We start from the raw sequence: 20,486 nt of genomic DNA on the forward strand, positions 1-20,486 counted from the left end.
TTTATAAATTAAACACTCAGAAAAAGCAAAGTTGGTCAAATACTAATTATAATGTTATACTAACTTGAGCCATTACACCCGGATGAGCCGGATGAGCCGGATGAACCAGACGAATTAGACGACACGGGTTTAACGGCAGTCTTCGTATTCGGCACTCTGGAAGATAATTGTTTATGATTACCACAGATCAGTGGCGTAAATACCACCACCGGTGTACAGGCACAGGGCGTAGACTCTTGGGCGCAAGAATAGACAGACTGGGCAGGACTATTGCTTTTTTCATTTTGCTCTCATTAAGATTCCACTGAGCCCCTAGTACTCGATTCCAATACAAACGTATAGTAAGACACAAATTAGATGTCGCATCGGCAAAATTCGTAAAACCGATCACATCCGAATTGACTACACTATCCCCAATTATCAATATTTATTTCTCATGCGAATATGATCTTTGCACAGTCGTAATAACTTGTTATATCATATGACCTAATATATTCGTCAATTTGACGCGTCGATGTACATGCACTTGCTTTCTCTGACGCGTGAATCTATAGCGACGAATAGCGTCGAATGGCGCGATAGGGAGCTATTTCTATTGGTTGTGTAAATCGGCAGTAATTGGTTTTATTTTCATTCCATTGCATTTTCCGATGCTACATCTAATTTGTGTCGTACTATACTTACATGCTAGTATCATTAAAAGACACATCGCGCTCATTTTTTTGGCAGCGCAAAGCGTGTTTTTTTTTTGTGTTTATCGTTAATGGGCAACGCATTTGCAGTAGTGAACCTGCGTTAAAGTTTTAGTGAGTGAGACAGTAAAATAGGCAAAGGGTCTGCTTAAATAGGGCGCTGTTATAGAAACTCGTACAGGGCGCAGAAAAGGCTATTTACTGCACTGCCACAGATAATAAATATATTTTACTTGAGGGTAGAGTGCTAGCTAGCTGGATATAGTACGATATATATATATATATAAGTAACGACGGTACCACGAACACCCATACCAGACCCAAGACAACATAGAAAACTAATGAACTTGTACCACACCAAATCGGCCGAGAATCGAACCCAGGACCTCGGTGTACACACATTTATTAATACAATGATGTTAACTAACTTGGCTTCACTCGTCGTGTTAGGAGGTCTTGGAGGGACGAACGCGTCTACGACAACTTGCTCCGTTCCCTTGATCTCAGCTCGGCAGAACGGACAGCCCTGACCTTCGGAATCCTGGAAGATTTTCATTAAGAATTAATTTCATACAATGGAAGAAAAAAAATCAGCATATGTATATTCAAACGGCAGGAGCAGTTAGCGAGTAAACCTTAGTTTTAGACATATCACGCGATTTGATAATAGATCTAATGTATAGTAAATAATTCTTGATCAATATATATTCCTTCAAAAGCGAACATTATTATATATAATTACTTATAATCATTTTAATTTATTTTAAACTGTTAAACTCCTTTAAATTTACTCATCCTACCGTTGAAAAGGACTATAAATTGATTGAAGCTCCAAAATGATTATCAATTAAATGAATTAAATAAAACTTAACTACAACCAATTATTTTTTCTATTGCAATTTATATAGCTTATAAAATTAACGTCATAAATATTATGTTCCATAGCAATCGATAACATTTACTTAGAATATTCCAACATCATTAATCAATATTATAAATGTGAAAGTAACTCTGTCTGTCTGTCACGACCAAACCGCTGAATCGATTTTGATGAAACTTGTTATGAAGCAAACTTGAACTCCAATAAAGGATATAGGCTACTTTCTTTATCTAACACATGACAATCAACCACCAAAAATGCGAGCAAAACCTCGAGCGTCAACTAGTAAACCATAAATAATATAAGTAACACTCACGATCTGCCACGCCGTAAGGCAAGGAGTGCACAGTAAATGCCCACAGGGTTCTATTCTGATGTCTTTGTCGTTTTCGGCACAGATCTTGCACAGCTGGAATGTGCTACCTGAAATTAAAAAAAAAAAAAAAAACAATTATACTCCAGCCACATTCGATCTGGAATTTTAGTAAACAAACCATGTGTCATCATAATTAGGGTTGATACACTCTTAATAAAAAATAATTATTATTATAATTACAACTATGTTCATTATAACACAATTTCCTGTTTAAACACAAAAATTTTAATTTAATACAGAATCCAAAAATTTTATTTAGCCTCTCAATGCATAATTTATATGAAAATTAGCTTAAAATAAAAGTTTAAAAATTTTTAATTACCACTATAATATAACTACAAAACCAACAACCCTATATTTTAATACTGACGTAAAGAAATCGCAGGTTTGTAACATTTGGAGTGTTTTTTAAGCAATTGGCAGATTTAGGAAGGTATATAATAGCGATACAGGCTCTTCGTAATTTTTGGTGTATATTTTTAGTCGTATTATAATGGTAGTATAACCACAACAGGTTAAGAATGTTAACATTACACACAACGTTTCATTACACATAGATTAAAAAAAAGACATCTTGTTTTGGCTAGCATAAATATAGCACTAAAATCACTGTTTCAAATTAATCTTAATGAGTCCTGTCGTTTGGGAGGCGATAGATAAAGTTAATAAAGCGAATTATATACCTACGATGTGATTTCTGATATCATTTTAAAATTGGAGGTATTGTATGAGATCTACATTATTCCAGATGATCATAAGTATTATAATTATAACCAAGAATGCGCTTAGTCCTTTGTCTTAAATATTTTATTATTAATCATCAAATTTAATTTTTATTAACATCAAAAATAATTGTTGTACATATTTCTAAAAATGTTTTGAGAATCTGCCTGGCGTTGGTTGCTAAGCAACGCTTTGTTATTAAACATTCCACATCGAATTTGGCTGGAGTATAGATAAATAAGTCATACAGTACTCTGTTTCAAATAGAGAAGAATATCATTAAATAAAACTAATTATAACGGATGAATCGCGTATGTTAATTATTTTTAAACATCCCGACGTTTCGAGCACTTTGCAGTGTTCGTGGTCACGGGTAGGTCTACCCGTCGTCATGTTTAAAAACGAAACGTCGGGATGTTTCAAAATAATTAATATACGCGATTCATCCGTTATAATTAGTTTTATTTAAATGTGTAATAATCGCGAAAATTTAAGACAACATTATAAGAATATCATTAGTTACTCTTTTTCATTAATATATAATAAAATTTATGTAATATCATCGAAATTCTGCCATTGAACCAACGTGTTGGAATATGTTCCAAAACCCTCTCCTTAATGGAAGAGGAGGCCTTAGCCCAGTAGTGGGAAATTTACAGGCTGTTACTGTTATAAAGATCAATGATTATTTTACAATTATTTTCTATGTATATTTTATTGCATTAACTCAAATTGATTGCCAAGTAAATCTGAAATACAGCACTTAGACTAATGTTTAAATCAGAATTAGTATCAATTAAATATACTTCATAACACTATATTTAAAATAAAAATAAACAGATTACTATTTTTTTAATTAAAATTTGACTCTGTACGACATAAACCACAGATTTAAAAAGTCATTTAATTTTTTTAATAAATGCCTAAGAATACATATAAACTTTTTTGTTTTTATATTTTGACATTCTATTTAATAAAATATTCTGTGCACACATGGTGTAATATGTAATACAGTCTTATTTTTTTACAATAAATTATAATAAATGAGACCAACTGTAATTAATTATGCGTGCTTAATGAATAAAACACAACAAAATATGGGTCTAGAATTCTGGATAGATGACTTAGTACTCTAAAGAATTCAAATAACTCTTATTGGAACGCATAATATATTGCTATCTCGTTCATATGACCGAGTTAGAAAAGGATGAATGATATGGATCCGTCTCGTATTTTAAATGGTGACGAAACAAATTATGAGTCGAGAGGGCCCAGTGGTTAAACGCGTGCATCTTAACCGATGGTTGCGGGTTCAAACCCAGGCAAGCACCACTAAATATTCATGTGCTTAATTTGTGTTTATAATTCATCTTGTGCTCAACGGTGAAGGAAAACATCGTAAGGAAACCTGCATGTGTCTAATATCATAGAAATTGTACCATATGTGGATTCCACCAACCCGTATTGAAACAGCGTGGTGCATCATGTTCCAAACCTTCTCCTTAAAGGGAGGTGTCCACCTTAGCCCAGCAGTGGGAAATTTACAGGCTGTTGTTGCTGTAAATGATAACCAATAAATGAGAGGCAATACGTACCCATTTCACAGTACAACTCGTACTGTTCCTGTGTGACCGTTATGTGATCCTCAGCGGGCGATATGATCGCACTGCTCAAATCCGGATTGACGTCACGACCGTTCGGATATAGATAGCTGGAAGAAAAAAGTTTGTATGATAAAAAATAAAACAAAAAGTTGAGGCTGAATCAATAGCGATGTAAAATAGTCGCAGTTTCGATCCAAACCACATACTGTTTTCCTTAATAGCACAAGCTATAGACGAAATTGGAGGCTAAATAGTAGGCTTAATATTTCCTTTAAATGAGACGTAGCTACTATTCTATATGTAATTTAAAAAAAAAATCGTAATAATCTCACACAGAGTGAATTCAATCAATCAATCAAATATTTAACTCAGATATTTTTTTATTTTTAAAATAAATAATTCAATTTCAATGTAATATTTTTATACACATAATCCTATTCAACGGTTTCGATACAATTAGAATTTCATAGATGTATGTAATCGCACACGATATATTCACACACGATACACACATGTTCGCACGCACACACACATACACGCACGCACGCACACATAGATGCACGCACGCACACATAGCTATAAAGCATTAACTCACAATCCTTCTCTATAACCGTCCAATAGCGCCTGCACTAAACTCTTGTTCTGCGGTATAGTCTGTAATATTTCACCATCGACTGTGACGTAGCCGATAGCCCACTGGCCTAGCCGTGTACAGGACAATCTGAAAAAAATATATATACATTTTCAACTTTATGTATTACATGTTAAGATTCATTTTAAACAATGACTGAAAAGAGGTTTCAATTATATTCTTTTATTGGTTCAGTTTTTTTTGTAAATACAGAAATCAATCAATCAAAATATTCTATATTCAAGAAGGCTCATAAAATAACTTTCAAACTTATGTTACAGTTCAGAAACTAGATTCTACTCAGGATAACCGGCAAGAAATTCACTAGATACTTTTTCAACCCTTTTAATTACAGAATATGTCAGTCAACTACAGTGCCACTTTTTAATATCTTCTAAAGAAATCAATATTAACTCCATGCTTTTATCTGAAATATAATCTCGTATTGAGTAGTATGTCTTATTTATTACCGTTCTATATGGCTTATGAAGAAGCAGAAGATTACACAAAACCAGATGAAAACTCGGCTTCGTTCGGTTCGGTAAAATACAGTAACAATAACAAATACAACCGTTACTTTTGAACTTACAAATTATCAACATTTACATAACAAGTCAGACAGTAAGGCAAGCTCTCGCATATAACATTTTCTTCTTGTTGAAAAAGAGTAACTACTGAGTTTCTTGCCTTTTCTTCTTAGTAGAATCTACCTCCCGAACCGGTAAACTTCACTTGAAATAGTTGTTAAATGACTATTCAAAAGTGCTTGTCAGTAACTTGAATAAAGTATATTTTGATTTTGATTTTTCTTAATAAATAATCTTATATGATCTTTTATCGATGATAAATGATAAGCATTATTTAATAACAACAATAAAGAGAACAGACATCTTGATTGATCTCATCCAAGACTTGTTAAAGCGTCGAAATTTGACAGCTGTACCGCAAAACGCAATACTGGGTAATCATGTCTCGTTAACAATGGGAAACCTGCTCGACTTTTACTTTAGATTTATTATTATAGATGATGAAACACGTTATACAAACAGGGCTATAGTAAACGAGTCTTGATATTTGCTTACAAATTTTAAGTGTTCAGAAAAAACATGATGGTTAGTAAAAAAATAATTTAGTGTTTTTTCATGGTATAGGTTGGTGGACGATCATATGGGCCACCAGATGATAAGTTGTCACTATCACCCAAAGACGTTGTAAGAATGAATATTAACTATTCCTTACATCGTCAATGTGCGACCAACCTTGGGAAATAGGATGTTATGTCCATTGTGCCTGTAGTTACACTGGTTCACTCACCCTTCAAACCGGAACACAACAATACTGAGTACTTTGGCGGTAGAATAACTGATGATTGAGTGGTGCCGACTCAGACGGGCTTGCACAAAGCTCTACCACCAATTTTGATTGTCTAACAAATAAATATAAATAAATATTGGACAACATCACATACATTACTTTGATCCCGATAGTGAGTAGCTAAAGCACGTGTGTGATAATCAGATGTAACGAAAGTAGCACCAACACCAAGATCCGAGACAACATAGAAAACTAATGAACTTTCTACATCGACTCGGCCGGGATTCGAACCCTTAGAATGGCATACCCATGAAAATGTACACACTACTCACCCACGATCGTCGTTCGATACTTGCTAATGATTATAAGTGACAAACCTGAACACATAGCTTCCAGCCTTATGTATGCACTTCTGAAGCCTCGCCTTAACTTCGTCGTAAGTTAGAAACGCGACGTAGCCGGGATGAGTGACGGCTAATAATTGCCAATTACGAAGTAATGTGCTCCAGGGCTGGAATAATCTGTGAAACAGAGATATATTCAGATATAGAAATAGAAATGAAAATACTGATTAATTGTAATGTATTCCTTAACTTAAAACTAATATATACATATAATAAAATTGGAGTGTCTGTTTGTATATTAAAATAGTCCTTTTTACTCAATACATATACGGTATATATACCAAAATAACATTTTTTACAATTTTTGTCGGCTGGCTGTCTCTCTGTTTGTTCCGCCTAATAACTGATAACTGATATAATAAGGAGTAACTTAAGCTACAATTATACTTTTTAAGGTCAATTCAAACGCGTACAAGGTCGCGGGCACAGCTAGTTTTTTTTTATAAAATTGTAATAGATAAGCGGACTAGTAAATGAGCTTGCTTGATGGTATAAGATTCAAAAGCCATAGACATTAACGCTGTAAGGAAATTGAGCAGTCCTTACACTGCCAATGCGCTATCAACTTGGAATCTATGGAGTTATGTGTCTTGTGTTCGTTTTTTTATGGCATAGATGAAAATGGACCACCTGATATTAGTGGTCACCACTGCCCATAGCCACTTCTAACATATCCAACGTGCCACCAACTTTGGGAAGTGAAGTTATGTCCATTTTATTTACTCACTTCAAACCAGAACACATTTAAAATGCTTCAAAAAGACTTACGTCCCTATATTATATTATATTTTGGCTTGTAGTCTATCCATCTTTATACCAACTAACTAACTATAACTTAGTTATATTTCTATGTAAGTATAGTCTTTTAATTATCCCCTTCATCTGATATTTGATTTCATTGACTTTGAAAAGATCATTACATTTTAACGAAACTAAAAATCTTTGCAAAAAACAAAATGTTAACATTACGTAAAATATAATAAGAGATATACATTCACAATTGTACGCAGACTATTCTTTTGCTACGGACAATTTTAAATGGCTGCGTCGTTTTGATAAAGGATTTGAATAGGGTAAGCACACCGAAAAGACTCCCAGGATTATCCTGCTCCGGGGCTCGTTGAAGGCAACAATGCGACCAGACGGTAAAATATTTACTCAACGCATATTATAAAATAGTACAGGAAGTATTTCGTAGCGAGACGATGACGAACGATCGGCGTTTTCTTCCTGTTCGCAGTTCGATTCATCTATCTATACATATCTATCCATATAATAAAGTTGGAATATCTATTTGTAATATTTAAATAACCGCTTTTTACTGCATGCATATGTATGTATAACATTACATATACCAAAATAGCATTTTGCAATTGTTGTCTGTCCGTCTGTCAGTTTGTTCCGACTAATCTCTGGAACGGTTGGACCGATTTTAAACGGGTTTTCATAGAGATATAGCTGATCAAACAAGGGTTAACTTAGGCTACAAAAATAACTTTTTATCGTCGCGGACACAGCTAGTAAACAAAATATTCAACATTCTTGAACTGGCATGAAATAGACTGACTTAAAAAAAATATATTTATTAATTTATTGTAGACAGATGGACTACTAATGGGCGATCTGATGGACAGTGGTCACCAACATCCGTGGAAAAAAATAACCTTTCCTTAAATTACTAACACGTATATCATATTACACTGGCCCACTTAACCTTTACAATGGAATACAACACTACTAATCGGCACTGTTTAGCTGTAAGTGATTAGTAAGTAGTTAGTAGGATTATTTAACAAAGCCGAGTATTTTTATATGGCATATATGTATAATCACTGTGTAAGTGCGTAGTCGTATTATTAACACTCTTAGTTGTCTGAAAGATATCTCTTACAGCAGGGCCGTATTTAGTGGAGGGCAACCGGGGCAACTACCCTGGGGCCTCCACATTAGTGGGGGCCACAGTTTTCAGGAAGTTAACAAATACCGAGATATAGTAAAATTAAAGTAATATTATTATTTAATATTTTAAAAGTTACCGATACAAATAAATAAATCATAGCTTACTGATTAAATAAAAAAAAATAATTAATTCATGACAATATAATTATTAGGTTGTTCACGCTTCTATCTGTCTAAGGCTCCCACTGCTTTGTGGACCGGGGGCCTCCAGACCTTCAAATCCGACTCTATCTTACAGAGCCTATAAGTTTTCCCTTGTATTTGTTGCTGATAAATATTTTAAGTACACGATTGAGAAAGCTATACCTACTATATAATATAATAATATAACATACTAGTTGCCGGCCAAGTCTTCGTTCGCGTTTTACGGAGTCGGTGTATGGTTAATGTATTAGGCAAAAAATAAGTCTAGGTCATTCCTTGGAGTTCAAGTTTGGTTCATACCAAATTCCGTCAAATTCGGTCCAGCGGTTTGGCAGTTAAAGCACACAGACAGACAGAGTTACTTTCACATTTATAATATTAGTATATATAATCTATTCTTATATAAGAAGGAAAGTAACTTAGTCTAGTACCTCTTGTTAAACCACTGAACCGATTTCGAGAAAATTTGTTATAGAGATACTTTAGACCCGGAGAAAGACAACACTATTTTGCTTCAATTCACCCCCAATGCGAAGGTTTACGTGAAAATCAAAGAATCTTTCAATCCATGGTTATCATAAATAACACGGTAAATGTATTCAAAATATTATATAAGTCAAAACATAAGAGATAAAACAAGTAATATCAGTTATAAAGTTATTGAATTGGATCGTACAAGGCGAACTTACCTCGTAAAGACATCAAACTCGAAGTTCGATATGAAGTCGTTGCAAGTGAGATCTATTGTAGTTTTGAGCGCCATCGTTTCCAGTCCCGAAGATATCGGATGTACATTGTTCAACTCCTCTCGGAAATGTTTCCACGGCACCAATGTACTGGAACAAATAACATATAATATTAGCATATATTTTTAGAAATAGAATTGACGCCACTTGTGTTAGTTTTATGGCATACATGGAAATGACAATGATAGTGGCCATCTGATAGTGGTCACTACTGCCCATAGACAATGGCGCTGTAAGAAATATTAACCATTCATTACATCACCAAAGCGCCAACAACTTAGGAAACCCTTCCTACTGGAATACTATACTAAATACTGATGTTCAGTGGTAGGATCTAATATAAAGGTGCCAGATGAGCTTGCACAAAGACCTACCAATTCATCCAAATAAAATAATATAATAATACCAAACAAACATAAAAAATATATATATTCGATACCTTGAGTCTAATGAACTAAAGCCCTATAAATATATAGTAACAGCACAAAACAAAAGTAACTCTGTCTGTCTGTTTTACTTTACCACGTCCGAACCACTGAAGCGAATTCTATGAAATTTTGTACGAAGGAAGCTTGAACATCAAGGAATAACCTAGACTTATAAAGCCTTACAGGTGACGAACAACACTTAAAGTTGGTACCACTTACAACTAGTACGTACTAGTTTAAACCGGTTCCGATTGTAGATTACATCGAGAAGATCCGTCAAGGAAAGTGTCACTTTGCTACATTGGTTGACCTCATTCGAAAAAAAACACAGTTATATGGAAAAAGGTGATGTTCATGCCGGTCATGGAAAAATCGACGTTACAATTAAGGCGTAGTCATGGAATATATAGGGTTAGGTACAATTAATTTAGAAAGTTAAGGGAAGGGTTCACACCTACGCAGATTCGTAAGTGCCCGTGCAAACTCGATCATGACAATCAATATTGCTTTTGAACGATGTCAATGGAAAGCTGTCGATATAGAATATATCCTGATATATATATGTTTGTTACACTTTCACGCAAAAACTACTGAATTGATTTTAATGATCCTTTACAATTATATAGAGTATACACACATACTTTAGTTTATGAGAATATTCTATAAATAGATCCAAATATAACAAGTTTTAAGTGAATCGACAAAAAATCCAATTAAGTTATTATTAATTGTTCACAAATCCATATTAATATCATATTTTTTATGTTTGTATTTATCGGGTAATCTCCGGAACAATTGAAATTAAAATCAATGGTAGTATCTATATATTCGAGAAGTTATGTGGAAGGCGGCTATCATGGTATGGGCATGTAATGCTGAGGAATGAGGAACATATTGTGAGAAAAGCCTTGAGCATGGATGTGGACGGATATAGAGGTGGAGGACGACCAAGGAAACGATGGATGCATTGTGTGAAAGACGATATGGTTAGAAAGAATGTTACTTGTGAGATGCCGTCTGACAGAGAAGTATGGAAGGAGAAGACATGCTGCGCCGACCCCAAATAATATTGAGATAAGGGCAGGATGATGATGATGATGGTAGTATCTACATATATCTGAGTTCTACAGTGTAAAATATATAACGAAGTCGTGTCAATATATTTATTAATAAATTACGCCCGTACGAAGACGGGGCGAATCGCTAATTGCACATATTGATTAAAATATTTATTTATAATAAAATTCAAACACTTTACGTTATATGTAGGAAAAAAATGCGTAGAATTATTTATTGATTTCTAGACAGGATATATAAAAAAATAATTGTACTTTACTAACGTACTTTATAATGCGTTTCTTGCCGATACTTAGCGGAATCTACTTTCCCAACCGGTGGTATCTTAACATTAAATTCAAATGAATAAACAAAATTTTCATTTTCACTTTTTTAACGTTCAAGAACGATACATCAATGCTGCTTGTGGTCATTTTGAAATATCGCAAATTTAAATTCGATACATGCAGGTTTCCTCACGATGTTTTCATTGAACGCCAAGGCAAAGCAAATTGAATCTATTGAATTTTAGTAGAGCTCGTCTGACTTTTAAACCACTGGGCAAGCTCTACTCAGAAGTATAATTGTATCAAACGCGTCAATAAAGTAACATCCTGTAAATGTTCCCACTACTGAGTCCTTCTCTCCCTTCAAGAATTTGAAGATTATTCCCCCACACTACCTCATGTGTCAGAATTCCGTTAGAATAAGATACATGCAGAAAACAATAAAAATCCCATCAAAATTCAGTGATGCTTGTCTGGATTTGAACTCGCAATTATCGGTTAAGATACACGCGTTCTAGCCACGGAGCTATCTCAACACTTACCTTAGTCGAGTTAGATAACAATCTAAATTGATATACATAGTTAATACAAACGAGATATTTATCTTCCCAGCTCATTACGTATTCCCTCCACTTTAATGTAGAACATTTAAAGAGGGAACACTGCGAATGCGGTTTGAGGATTGCGAACGAGAACAATTCAAAATAGTCGAACGCGCTCGGATGCTCTCTTATACGAACCACGGACTGACATTGAGATATTAACTTTTATTTGCGACGTCATCGTTTAAATACGACTCTTAATGAATAGCTGACAATTAAATAACTCCGGAGCAATGAAAATAAACTTGCGTATTAAAATTGTTTTTTTTTTTATGATATAGGTTGGCGGACGAGCATATGGGCCACCTGATGGTAAGTGACAATGACGCTGTATGAAATATTAACTATTCCTTACATTGTCAATGGGCCACCAGCCTTGGGAACTAAGATGTTATGTCCCTTGTGCCTGTAGTTACACTGGCTCACTCACCCTTCAAGCCGGAACACAACAATACTGAGTACTGTTATTTGGCGGTAGAATAACTGGTGAGTGGGTAGTACCTACCCAGACGTGCTTGCACAAAGCCCTACCACCAAGTAAAAATAATTCAAATGTCGATAAAAACATGATTTAATAATAATCAATCAATTAAATATGGAAGTATCGAAAACTAACCAAATATATCGCCTATCAAATATTTCTAATCATATAAAGAAAAACCTAATACTTAAATCAATGCAAGAACTAAACGCATATTTAACAAATCTACCAAGAATATACATACCATTAATTTCGTACTACGAAACCCATTCACAATTATAGATCGTTAACAAATATGGTTTTCAGAATTCATATAATCGATATATTTCGATATGAAATCATATCAAAAAGGCGGCCATGTTTGACGTTTACGGGTGCGTTCAGAAATAATGTTCCAAATAATAATTTCGTAGTAGACACCATTAAAAATTATAAAATGTTAATGAAAAAAGTACATGTTATATGAAAAGTATATATTTATTTTTATTCATTTTATTCGAGCGAAGCCGTGTTTTCATCTAGTATCAATATGAATAGAATGAACGATTAAAACGTCAGCTTTATTCGAAGTCAACGTTATGAATGAATGAATCGCTGAACATAACAATACATAGATATACACAAAGATATCTGTAAATAATAATGTCGCCCTTGAAATAAACAAAGCGGAAACAGATTTCCGCTGTTAATATTTGTTTATCAATAGATATAGTGCACCTGAATTGTGATAAATTACCATGACTCATATCCTTTATCGTTCGTGTAATAAAAGCGTAACACCCACGCGATTAGCTGTAAAATTTATTTTCTTTACATACGAAGATATCTCTTCATACAATCTATCATAGGAGCAGGAAAAAAAGTATTATGAACATCAATAAAACAGGTCACTTGAGTAAATTAATTGACTTGCAGATTTGCTTTTATAGCATCGGTAGATGGATGTACAAATGCGCCACCTGATGGAAAGTATTCACCACCGTTTAGTCATTAGGGCTTTATGAAATTAGAACTGAGATGTAGAGTCCAATGTAATACAAGAAAATAATAATTTAGGATGAGTGGTATAGTACGACACAACGTAGATGTAGCATCGGCAAATTCAATAAAAGCGATTACTGCTGATTTACACAACCAATAGAAACAGCTCCCTATCGCGCCATTCGACGCTATTCGTCGCTAGATTCTCGCGTCAGTTCAACCCGAGAAAGCAAGTGCATGTAAATCGGACGCGACATGTGAAATTGACGATATTGGGTCATGTGATATAACGAGTAATTACGTTTGTGAAAGATCATATTAATTCGATAGTAATCGGTGTTATGAATGTCGCCGATGCTACATCTAAGTTTGTGTCGTACTATACCCAGGCTTAAACAAAGTTGTGCCACCGAGTTAAAATGTTAGCACATTAATTAATTAAAAATATAGTATATATTTATTTAGCTTCTCACTGGAGCTTCGATTTCATTAATTATCGTATGTTTATTTAATTCGATATTAACACTTGTCAATGAAGCCGTAGTTATAAAGCGTGTTTGGCTTCACGAGTGCTGATGTAATGATTGATTTTTATCATCAATATACTTTACTGAACTATTCTATTGTAATGTAACATTAATTTTTGTATTACTAATATATTATTTTTTTTTCTTTTCTATGACATAGATGGTAAACGAGCAGGAGGCTCAACTGATGGAAAGTGACTACCACCGCCCATGGACATCTGCAACACCAGGGGGCTTGCAGGTGCGTTGCCGGCCTTTAAGAAAGGTACGCTTTTGTCTTGAAGGTTCCCATGTCGTATCGGTTCGGAAAAATCGCCGGCGAAAGCTGGTTTCACAAAGTGGTTGAGAGAGGCAGAAAATGTCTAAGAAATCGCGCTGTTGTGGATTTTCGGACATCAAGCGGGTGAAATTTCGAATTTTGCCGTGATGTCCGAAGGTGTAATTCAGCAACCGAACAATTACTTTCTCAAAATAGTAACCGTAAAGACATAATTAAAGAGATTACTTTGTTTATTCCTCCAGTTGAGATTAAAGCTTGAGCTAGGAGAGATAGGCAACAATGAGGGACACAGGATCGAACCTCCAACTTTTAAAACACGCTAGGCGATTTGTAAACCATAACGCTGTCATTAAAATAAATCAAGAAAAAAAAAATCCCAATTAATATAGCGGACATTCAGATAGTCACTTTACAATAAATAATTAACAATGTTTAATACCAATATAATGGAGAAGGTACCACTTTCCAAACAATGACCCCAATGCAAAAATTATCACGAGAGTTCATAAAAACTGGTAACAGTAATAGCGGGGCGTATGCCTACTGTCTCCTAAAAGAGTACTGTCTTTGAAGTTTCTTTCAGGACACAGCTTAATGCTGCAACCAAACCTACGAATTAAGAACCTTATCCTTATTCAAGTTGATTACAAAGACTTTCAAATTCATGTGTACATACTAAAGTTAAAATTAGATGCCATTTAACATAAACCGCTACATTGTGTAGGTATTCGATACAAACGTGATGGTTTTCTAGAGCACAATAGAAAATAGGTATATTGAAAACCGCAGAGGTTAAGAGTACGCAGAAACAATGAGTTAAATCCTATTACTGTACGCTTTGAAACCTCCATCATAATATTTCGACATTTAAGACCTCATCATATAGTCACAAACATTTTAAATAAATTTAATTAAATATTGAACAACATGATACACATTACTCTGATTTCAATGAAAGTAACTAAAGCACTAGTGTTATGGAAAATCAGAAGTAACGACTGTACCCCAAACACCTAGACCCGAGACAATACAGAAAACTAATAAACTTTTTCTACATCGAACCCGGACCCTCGAAGTGGCGGACCCACGAAAATCGGCGTATACACTTCTCGACCACGGAGGTCGTTAAAAGGATGAAAATAACAAGTAATTGTAAAAAGATAATAACCTAGTTTCCGTCTGTAATTTGAGTTGAGATGCTCATTCAGATGGACCTTATGTCTTTTTCTGTATCCTAGAAATGTGAAATCCGTGTTTGCAATGATAATAGGTCGAGTAACGTAGCTAACGTTAGGAATAAATCGTGGAAAAATCCTTAATAAAGTATTCTTATTTTTTTATTCTTGTATTAGTATCTATATATTATCTTTGCCTTTGCTGTATTCTAAACTTATAATTCTTTTATATTTTGTGTGCCTGCATAATTTAAGTACATCATCACAATTTCAATTTGAGACTTAATTATGTATATTTTGAAGTATGTATTATTGCAGTACATTGTATCAGTAACGAATCCTATAGGCTCTTTTTGTATAAAACTTATATTGAGGTTCAATTCATAATTTGTATTCTTTATTATTAGCCGTTCTAAAGTTCAGGTTTCTTTATAGGAATATTTAGCATCTAGTTTTCAATGTTTATTTGACATAAAATTACTCCTGATATGTATATACATATCAGGAGTCATTTTATGTCAATGATAGAGAAGAGTAATTTTTTTATATGTATATACATATGAGGAGTGATTTTACAAAAAATAACAACAGATACACTAGTGTATACAGAATTAATCCTTTAATTCATACCTTTTTTTAATTAATAAGCATTCGTCGTATTAAAGAAATCTGTCATTTTCAAAATATCAGACAGCATCGAACGAGCTTACGTTGATCCTCATTTGGAGAATCTTACTTCTCAAGTGAGCACTCAACTACATACAGATAGTACTTACGTCTAAGTATTCGATATCGATACGATACGAGGGCGACGCTGCAATTGACAGAGTGTGGGGGGGGGGAGGGCACTTGAACGTGAAACAAAGCGGTCACTTACTGCTGACGACGGCGTCACGCGCGTAATTGTATTGGGTAGTCACGTGAGAGATATTCCTTTTTTGTTCTCTTGAAGAATTTCATATAAAAAAAAATCCTTTGTCAAACTAAACCTTTAATAAATATAGGAGTAACATCATAGATACACGTGTACGGACAGGGGATTCATATTACGTCCAGATAATGGGAATTGCAATACAACGAAGGAATGTTGTAATATTATTGTCATTATTTATACAATGGTTATTTAAAATTTTTCAAATCTGCGTATACTACTAACATGTACTTAATGTAATTACATACAATAGTTTCTTTATATGAATTAGATACTATTTTTATAATACCTTTATTAATCGTCATTTTAAGTACAAAAAAAAAATAAACAAAAATTTATCATCGATTCGTCACGTTGATTCAACCGAGAACAGGCATAAAAAAACTCAGAAAGTAACGAATAAATCAAATAAAAGTTGAAATAAATTTAACGCTACCGTTTCGGAACGTAGATTATTCCGAGAAGTACCAAGAAGAAATTCAATAGTTACACTTTTATATGATTTAGTAAAAGAAATATCCTTATATCACCTCAACTAATTATCACCCAACTATAACTTTACTACAACTGCAGAGATAACAAACATCATCAACAAATCAAAAGACTCAAACATCAAATTCGATTAAAAAAAAAATTAGGAAATGGGGGATAAATTGAGTCTAACTGGTGTACATATGTACGTACAAAGTCTGGTAAAAAAACAATACTATTTGAGGGAGTGCAGTTATCGTAACCTAATTATGCTAAAGGTGCGGACTGTATGAATATTTTTGTAAATCACAATTAAAATAATTCGTATAGATAAAATTTGATCAAAGTTTTAATGAAGCATTGTTTACGTTAAGTGTTCAAGAGATATTAATATTGTCACATTCTACCTACACTCACATTGATCGTATATCATTGTAAGTGAACTTAATGTTTTATAAGTAATACATCTTCAAACCCAAAAACTGACAAATCATTATCAAATACCGAACCATTAAGATCATCGGATCAGATCGCGATCTCCTCCGGTTTCAAAGCGTAACAACGTTAAGTAAAGTACTTAACGGTAAAGACTCGGGTCAAGTGGAACATGAATCAACACTTACTTACCACCTTGACGTATGCTTACAAATTAGCTGCTACTCATATACACAAACAAACCTCCGCAGGGCAAACAATAAGTAGCATTAACCCATATAGCTAATGTAGTGGACGAATGGTTAAGTACTTGTCACATTTACGGTCATTTGGAAAAATATTTATTTACATGAATTTTCATACCGCTCGAGCCGAGATGGCTCTGTGGTTAGAACGCGTGCATCTTAACCGGTGATTGCGGGTTGAAACCCAGGCAAGCACCACAAAATATTCATGTGCTTAATTTGTGTTTATAATTCATCTCGTGCTCGGCGGTGAAGGAAAACATCGCGAGAAACCTGCATGTGTCTAATTTCATAGATGTGGAATATTTTTCAAACCTTCAACTCAAAGGGAGTAGAGTTCTAAGCACAGCAGTAGGAAATTTATACACTGTTGTTGTTGTTCATACTGCTCTGATTTTGCCAACGTTAAACTCTCCTTATCCGCACTCTTGGATAGCGTGACGTAATATACGGTATACACACTCAATAAATCGACTATCTAATGCAAGAAGGTTTATTCATCGTCAATCATTATCATCAATCATAGTGTTAGATTCTAAGATTAGGGCTTTCAAATAAACTGTTGATTCATATAATATTAATGAATATATGTAAACATCTTAAAGTTTGACTCTAGATATAATGTACACTTTTATGCTAACATTATAAATATCAAAGTAACTCTGTCTGTCCGTCGCTCTTTTACTACCAAACCATGTACCGAATTTGATGAAGCAAACTAGAACTCCAAGGAAGGGTATAGACTAACAAACACCCGAAAACGCAAGCGAAGCCGCGGTCTACTACTAGTAATCATATATCTTAAAGTACAAATATATAGATATGTGGGATAAAAGAAATGTATGAACGTCCGAAATACTTATTTAGACTTCCTTCTAAAAGTATCCATCTCTGGGGACCACACAACTTACGAGATTTATCCAAATTTGAGCATCGAAAGTTCATCTTAGTTACAAATAACAAAGTTTTATGTATGCAAACAGCAAACAGTATCTAAATATTACGTGAGATATTCCCGAAAATATCGTATCAGTAGCGAATTACAAATGTCAGGTAATAGTCCCATAAATGGACAAAGTCTTCCTCTTCGTGGGACAAACAAAAATGATAACATTTCCTTGACGTTACGTACTCAACAAGGATGGGCACAGCGTATCCTCTTTTTCCAAACTCCTAAAATATTTTGGTAACATTTTACAACGGACCGCCAGGATTATTCCAATGCAATCCATGGGAAAATGGTCACGGGAAGCCTCTGGTTGCGGGCTGCACAAGACCGGTCGTTGTGGCGATATTTAGGGAAGGCCTATGTCCAGCAGTGGACCACCGACGGTTGAAATGATGATGATGATGATGATGTAGATAAAGAACCACCAATGTTATATGCTCATGTGACAAATGCATCAGGTAAAGTCACCCTTTTCTTCTCTCAGCTTAAAGGTGGCTTAAGTCCAATTTCAGGATCACTTCGCCCTATTTAATAAAATGTATATGGAGAAATTGATTCACTGAACGATAGAACTCTGCGACACGTCGAATCACCTAAGTGGATTTAGTATTGTGCTCACGCAAATAAAAAAGTAATTATGCATCTTTATTGCTTAAGTAATTAAGAAGGGAAATAAAACTTATACGACTACTTAAAACGAAGGATATCGAAGTAATAAATCTAATGGGCGTATCCTCTACTTATACTAATATTGTAAAAATATTTTTTTGTTTGTATGTAGTTGTAATCTCAGGAACTAATGATCCAGTTCTTAAACATTATAAATGTGAAAATAACTATCTGCTGTTGCTCTTTCAAAACCTATGGACGACCTCCGTGGTTGAGTAGTGTGTACACCAGTTTTAATGAGTACACGACTCTTGAGGTCGCGGATTCGATTCCCGGCCGAATCGATGTAGAAAAAGTTCATTAATTCTATATATTGTCTTGTCTGAGTGTTTGTGGTACCGTCGTTAGTTCTGATTTTCCATAACAATAGTGCGTTAGCTGCTTACATTGGGATCAGAGTAATGTATGTGATGTTGTCCAATATTTATTAATTTATTTAACCAAACCACACAACCATTTTAGTATAAGTTTGCCTTTTAAATTATTTTTAATAATCATTTCATTTATTACAAATTGTACCCGTGCGAACTCGATGGGTCGACCAGTTAGACACAAAACTGTATCCTGTTCCGGACACTTCTGTCGATATATAGCAGATATCGGTCTCGTATAAAGTTTCCGTGTAAACGTTTTAGTTTTGGCAAAGTTCGCGTGGAAAACGCCCGGACCGACAGTTCACACTCTAACTTCGTTGACGCTAAAACATACATCAAACACATGCTACATACAGAGATATATCATACTAGCCGATCGTCCCAGCTTTGCACGGGTGGATATAATTTCCGGACATGTTTAACAATTGTAATTCTACTTCAAATTATTTTCACAAAAACCTACATAAATTATATACTTAAACCTTCCTTGTGAATCCATCTATCTATTAGTGAGACCGCATGAAAATCCGTTGAGTGGTTTTTCAGTTTTTCGCGTATACACGGAGGGACAATCGCGCCCGGGGGTATTTTATAATATGTAGAGATAGTATATATCCGCCTTAAAACTTAAACATTTCATGTGCGATATTTAAATAGAAATGGTACTTTTGGAAAAAATATGCGTATAAAGGATTCAGCATTAGATCTAGACAAAATTTAATTTATGTTAGTTTTAGTAATATTTTCAAGTAATTTGTAACTAACTTTAACATTCTCAAAACTTCTGTACAACTACAGTGCGGATAAATAACATGAGATCTACAAAAGGCTCGGCTTGAATTCTCAAACGTGACCCACTTACATTTTGTAACACCACAGCTCGGTCAGCGCAGACACTACTAATACTCTTTACCATCCAACTTTTACTGAGATTGGAACAATACTTTCGAATTTCACAATTCAATTAGTAAATGAAGCAAGAACTACTAACGCTGGACATTTGCTGTACCAATTTCTTAAGAAATCCGAGAATTTATTTTTTCTTTTACAGCAATTTTGGATTGTCACTTTGTAAATATATCTCGAAGTTCCACTTGACGGAAACTCGTATTGGAATGTAGT

General features: G+C 34.3%; 1 protein-coding gene across 3 annotated transcripts in view; it reads right to left on the minus strand.

Moving 5' to 3' along the window:
- LOC124540614 (E3 ubiquitin-protein ligase CBL) overlaps positions 1-20,486 on the minus strand; it is an 85,106-nt gene that overhangs the window by 9,656 nt on the left and 54,964 nt on the right. For all 3 annotated transcript variants that reach the window (XM_047118281.1, XM_047118282.1, XM_047118283.1), the window contains exons 2-8: positions 9,417-9,563; positions 6,598-6,741; positions 4,871-4,996; positions 4,267-4,382; positions 1,889-1,995; positions 1,121-1,233; positions 65-156 (exon numbers count right to left, since the gene is read on the minus strand). In XM_047118281.1, the coding sequence (XP_046974237.1) occupies positions 65-156; positions 1,121-1,233; positions 1,889-1,995; positions 4,267-4,382; positions 4,871-4,996; positions 6,598-6,741; positions 9,417-9,563 (845 nt within the window). The remainder of the gene's footprint in view (positions 1-64; positions 157-1,120; positions 1,234-1,888; positions 1,996-4,266; positions 4,383-4,870; positions 4,997-6,597; positions 6,742-9,416; positions 9,564-20,486) is intronic.

This window comes from Vanessa cardui, chromosome 26 (assembly GCF_905220365.1).
Source record: "Vanessa cardui chromosome 26, ilVanCard2.1, whole genome shotgun sequence".
Classification (NCBI taxonomy): Eukaryota; Metazoa; Arthropoda; class Insecta; order Lepidoptera; family Nymphalidae; genus Vanessa; species Vanessa cardui.